This window comes from Sander lucioperca, chromosome 19, assembly GCF_008315115.2.
Source record: "Sander lucioperca isolate FBNREF2018 chromosome 19, SLUC_FBN_1.2, whole genome shotgun sequence".
NCBI lineage: Eukaryota > Metazoa > Chordata > Actinopteri > Perciformes > Percidae > Sander > Sander lucioperca.
The window spans coordinates 8,383,181-8,389,508 of NC_050191.1; the positions used below are offsets into that span (position 1 = coordinate 8,383,181).

Sequence of the window (6,328 nt, forward strand, 5' to 3'; positions counted from 1 at the left end):
AAACATCTAAAAGCAAAACTCCTATCAGATGGGGGACCCTGGGACAGAATCTTATCAAATGGGGGTCCATGGTCAAATTTGTTTCAGTTTAGAGGTCCTTGACATGAAAAAGTTTGAGAAACACTGATTTATGCAACCACTGATACAATGTTAGAAACAAAACTCTAAGTATCTTACACAACACAAAGTTGGCGGACTTTCCTTCCTCATGTCAAACTGGCAAAAAAAAAGGGAAATCCCGTCCAGCGTCATGTTTACACTGAAGGATCAATGCAATGCTCAAAACAAGTGACTCAAACACTCAGAGATAAAAGCACTGCCAACAGAAACCCCTGCAGAATAGTGCTCCGATTTCTACATTGCAGCAGAGGCGGGAGCATTATTTCATCTAATATTATTAAGAGTTGGATTTCTTCTGGTGAGCAGTGTGAAGATGTGGACGCTGGGACTTTACATGGTTGTCATCTGTGTTTTCCTACAGGTAGGTCAAAATACAACATAACATTAAAATGACACTGTGTTTATACTGAAACTCTGTCAATAGAAATTAGCATAACATTTTAAGACAAGTCAAATTTGTATAGAACTTTCTTGAATACAAAATTAATTTAAAGAATGAAGTATCTTTAAATAAAGATCTTTTCGAGGGAAGTACAGTGGAGAAGATTATTTCTAAAAGAAGATTTTTTTATATATTAAGGTTGTATACAAAAGTACACACTTGCATACAAGTGAAAGAGTAATGATACATCTTTATTTAGTATTTCACTGACTAACAGACCAAGTATTAAAAAATAGACTGTAGGCAGATGCTATTAAGTCTTCCATTACAAAAAGGAACTCATATCAACAGGAAGTGGTGATATGTTTAAAAATGTATTGCATTTGTAATCAAAAAGAGGAAGAATTAATTGTCTTTGGTGTAAAGGTTGCAGAATGTTTTGTGTGGGCTCTTAATAATGATGCAAATTCAATTGATGAAATATCATTTGATAATTATTTTCAATTTAGAAATGTTTGATTAGGCATTACCAATGCATGAAAACCGTTATCTGTGTTGTTTGGTGTATCAAAATGTTAGTTTTCTTTACCCACTCCAAAATCCAAATATTGGTGTTTACTATATCAGAGAGTAAGGAGTGCACTGAAATACAAATTGCAATAGCGTTTTCTTGAGCAAATTCTTTCTTTTATTTTGAAAGTGCTTTAATTAAGCAAACATTACACTGAGCAGAAAAGATAATATACAACTCAAAAAAATCAAGTGGTAAGTAAATGGTAAATGATCACTGCTCCACTTTGAAATAAATAAATCCACCTTTCTTTCAGGTGCCGGGTTGTTTTCCATCTTGCCTCATTATGGGCTCTATAGCCAACTGTGGCTCCAAGAACCTCCGCTGGGTTCCTCCTCTCCCTCCCCACATCACCCACCTGTACCTGGAATTGAACCGCATCAGTGAGATCAACTCCACCTCCCTGTCTGGCCTGGAGGAGCTGCAGGAGCTGGACCTTGGAGGACAGTATGCCCGTCTCGTGATCAGGAACAACGCCTTCAGCGGGCAAAGACGCCTGAGGAGGCTGGTGCTCGGTTTCAACGTCGGCCTTCAACTGGAGCCGCAGGCCTTTTTGGGACTGTCCGGTTTGCAGAATCTCTACCTGGATTACTGTTCGCTTCAAGAGTCCATACTGCAGGAGAACTATCTGGAGCCACTGTCCTCCTTAGAGACTCTTGACCTCTTTGGTAACCAGATAAGGAGACTCCAGCCTTCACTGTTCTTTGCAAACATGACTAAGTTTACAGTTTTGAATCTCAAGCTGAACAATATTGACAGAATATGTGAGTCTGATTTGGTTGGTTTTCAGGGAAAGAACTTCAAGGTTCTGAACTTGGACTCTGTTCACCTTAAGCTCATGTCCGATAAACATTTTGACTGGCAGAAATGTGGGAATCCTTTCAGAGGAATGTCCTTTCAGACACTCGACCTGTCCAGCATCGGGTTTAATGTGGGTCATTTTAAGCAGCTTTTCACAGCCATTAAGGGGACTAAGATCTCCCATCTCAAACTGTCAGGACACTTAGGTAAAGGATTTTCATTCAATAATCTCCCTGATCCAGACCGCAGCATGTTTGAGGGTCTAAATGACAGTTCAGTCCACACTTTGGATCTGTCTAAAAACAGGATATTTGCATTGCAACAGGGTTTTTTTAGTCTGCTGAAAGACGTTGCAATCATTGATGTTTCCCAGAACAACGTGAATCAGATACACAGAAATGCCTTTGAAGGTCTTCAGGGACATTTACAAATACTCAACCTGTCACACAACCTGCTCGGGGAAATCCATTCTTACACTTTTGCTTCTCTGACAAACCTGCAAGTGTTAGACTTGTCTTACAATTACATTGGTGTTCTGGGTGTTGGCTCATTTAGTGGACTTCCCAAATTAAAAGCATTGTATCTAACAGGAAACTCTTTGCGAAACATTGGCTTCCCTGCATCTCTCCCAAGCTTAGATTATCTCCTGTTGAATGACAATAAGCTCTCGTCAGTGAGCGGACTCACAACCTTTGCACATAATATTACACATCTGAACATTCAGGACAACAGATTAACAAACCTGGGGGATTTGTACACCTTTTTGTTTCTACTGGAACACCTCCAGCATCTCTCCTATGGAGGAAACGCAGTCAGGTGGTGTTCACCCAGTGGACAACCTTCCAAACTTGGTTTGAATAATGTCCAAACTCTGGATCTTCACAGCTGCTCCCTGCAGTCCGTCTGGTCTCAGGGGAGATGCCTGAATCTGTTTGACAATCTTGGACATGTGATTAGTCTCAACTTGAGCTTTAACGCGCTGAAGTCTCTTCCTCCGGGCATTTTCAAGAGTCTCACCTCAGTAGTGGAGATGGATCTCTCATCCAACAGCTTGACGTACCTTCAGCCTGATGTATTACCCAAAAGTCTCAAAGTACTCAACCTCTCCAACAACTTCATAGCCTCCCCCGATCCCACCGCTTTTTGCTTTCTGAGTGCCCTCAACCTGAAAATGAACCGATTTCACTGCAATTCAAACCTGAAGAGCTTCCTGACTTGGCTGAACAAGACCAACGTGACCTTCCTGAGTCCTGTTGAGGAGCTCAGATGTGAATATCCCCCTGCTTTCTATAATGTTCCTCTTGTTAGATTTGCAGCAAACTAGCAACTAAAAGGGAACAGCCGTGTTCTTTCAGGGTGACACCTAGAAAATCATAAGGAATTAAACACAAGTGACATGTAATGTTGATTTGAGGTTATTACACGATGTTCTCTGTAAGATCTGAATCTATCTGTTATGTGCTTGTAAAGATAATGTGTAATCTCAGAAAAAAAAATGTAATTAATTTCCAGACATCCTAAAGTTGTGTGTATGTGAGCAAAAAAAAAAATCATTTTTAAAGGGTTCAATAAAGAATCAATAAGACTGAGGTTTTGTTTTGTTGATATTATGTTTAGACATCACGGATTAGCAGTGGTGGAAGAAGTACTCAGATTCTTTTCCTAAGTGAAAGTATCAATACCACTGTGTAGTAAAAGTCCCGCATTCAACGTTTTACTTAAAAAAGTACAAACATATTTGCATCAACGAGGTTAGGAGAGTACAATGTACAATATTTTCCTCTGAAATGTAGAGAAGTATAAAGCAAAATGAAAATTCTCAAGTTAAGTACAAATAATAATTGAACTAATGAAAATCCTTTCAAGCTTAAAAAGTGTGTGTCTTCCATTATACCAGCAGGGGGCGCTGTATGATAATCCAAAAAGCTGCTGGGAGCCTGAGCACTGAAAGCTGGAGTAGAAACTGGATGGACGAATGACCTGTTTCTAGATTTAGGCTGGATACACATGTATGTGTGCTGCATGGAAACATCACTAATTCATAATTAAGGGCTGTCTATCAATTTGTCACCAACTTTATTTTGTAGGTTTATCTAGAATGTTACCCACCCTCTCTGAATGTACCAACACTGCACTCTTTAACACACTCACACCAGCTTTTTGTTGCACCAGCAGACAATTTAGCATGTAAAGTCTGCATTACATTTACAGAGTGACACTGACAGTAGTTGATCTGATCTACAGTTGTGTCTGACGGTACGTTTTCACTCTGTGTGGCCGAAATCTATTTCTTTTGCACCAATTGAAGGCAGCCTGAGTTCATGTTAAACCTGTACAATAAAAAGGATTTTAACCATTTAACAGCAGCAAATGTAAACAGATAGGTAGTTATCAGGTTCAAAATATGATAAACAATGTGTTTGTGCTTCTCATATGCAGAACAACCACAGACATGAATCTGTATGACTAGAGGCAACAATTGTGACATTAAGTGATTTATTTGATCAAAACTGGCAAAAGGTTTTCAGTCCATTTGAGTTAAAAGGACTGTTTGTTTTTTACTGTGTGTACAGTTACCGTGTTTTATGGCTGAGAATGAGGTTTAAGCTCATACAGCAGCAGAGTCATGATGAGGATGTTTCCTCCTCTTACAGCAGAGGGTAGCATCAACCCAGTTAGTAACCACTGACTTTTGGCCTCGGTGCTGCTTTTCAAATGATGGATACCTCTAAAACAATGACAACCAGACTTTTCCCAGCTGGGATAAGTGTGCAGCAATGCAGCATTTAGTTACACGGCCTCTGATAAATGAAAGATAAACAGGGATCCATGGATTTATAAAAATGGAGCTGGATTAAGAATTACAATGATTAGATGGATAAATAGGTCTGATTGGTGCTGAGGGGGGTTAAATAGGGAATTAACAATAACAGTGTTCAGTTCAATGTCAGTGAAGTGTTTTTGACAAATAACAACGTAAAATCTTCTTAGTTTAAAATAGGATTCTGTTTTGTGATTAATTCCATTACTTTCTAATTGTACTGGTGAACATTAACAGAGCTCATTCTATGTGAACATTAACAGAGCTCATTCTATGTTCAATGTTGTTTATCATCTGATGTTAACTTGGAGTGCAGCTGAAATAAAAAATGTGTCCTAATAAAGCTGCTCTCTGCTCATTAAATATTCAATGTCGACAGGCGGAAGGTTGAAGAAGAAGAGACCTGCTGTACTTCAACTGCTCGTAAGACTCAGATTGCTGTGTGTGTGTGTGTGTGTGTGTGTGTGTGTGTGTGCTGTCACACCTACGGGTCATCATAAGACCTGATGTGATATGTGTGTGTGAATGCTCATAAATTACAGACTTGAGTGTGTGCGCCCAGAACCTGTAAGATTATCTTGACTGTGTGTGTGTGTGTGTGTGTGTGTGTGTGTGTGTGTGATTTGTGGTTTGTATTGTGATCGTTGCAGTAATGTAGACCAGAAAGAACAGCTTCTGGGATCCTAATAAAACAAAATTAAATAAAATAGTATTGCTCCTTAGTGTGATCTCTCACACACATAATAACCTGAAACAAATATACAAATATTGATTAAAAGGTATTTAAACATAATTGCTCGACAAGCAGGCGCCTGTGACAGCATCTTTATTTGATTTTTTTTGTCAGCCAGACATGAGCTCAGCTCGACTGGCCCACCATGTTACATACATATAGATACACATCCCCCCCGCCATCCCCCATCCCTACACCCTTAACTGGCAGGTTACCATGGAAACAGGCTCAGTACCCACCTCCTCCACAGTCACTTCCTGGTTGTCTTTGGATCCCTGCATCCATCCGTCCATCCCCCCCCCTCTTCCATCGGCATCCTCCCTCCTTCCCTACAGCCCCCACACCCATCACACACACACATTTATACAATATTTTACATCCCTGACACAGACAGGAAACGTACATGAATGTTTTAACTGACTAATATGACAAAATGTTTCTAAATGAGTAAATATAAGAGGAAACACAGACAGAAAAACAGACAGCAATAACCGTTTTCTAAATTATTTAAGCAAATGACGTTCATCGTTGTATCACTGTCTTGATGCAGATGTTGCATTACACACGGTGACTAAACAGCATTCAGCAGTTAAACATTTAAAGGAGCTGTTTTCAGTATTGTAGACAACAATGTTTCGAATTTTTGCTTGAACATCAATATTTTAGTCTTTATCTGATAATGAACAGCACCCTGAAATGTACAATATCTTCTTCCATACATAAGTGGTGAATCTTTCACTTCATTATAACTACAGTTGCATGTATTTTAACCTCCATTCGACACATTTTAATTAAGCCTCAGAGCATTTAAAGCCACTTTTTTTCCAAATAACAAACTGGGTCAATTATGTACCCAGAAACCGATGACTAAACACATGAAATTCTCAGTATGCAGCTGTA

General features: G+C 39.3%; 1 protein-coding gene across 1 annotated transcript; it reads left to right on the forward strand.

Annotated features, from left to right (window-relative positions):
* Nucleotides 1–300: 300 nt before the first annotated feature.
* On the forward strand, nucleotides 301–3,459 carry LOC116066344 (toll-like receptor 5). The gene is made up of 2 exons (XM_031322358.2): nucleotides 301–481; nucleotides 1,330–3,459. Exons 1-2 carry the CDS (start codon nucleotides 434–436, stop codon nucleotides 3,196–3,198), a joined length of 1,917 nt encoding a protein of 638 aa, XP_031178218.1. The 5' UTR covers nucleotides 301–433; the 3' UTR covers nucleotides 3,199–3,459.
* Nucleotides 3,460–6,328: the final 2,869 nt, after the last annotated feature.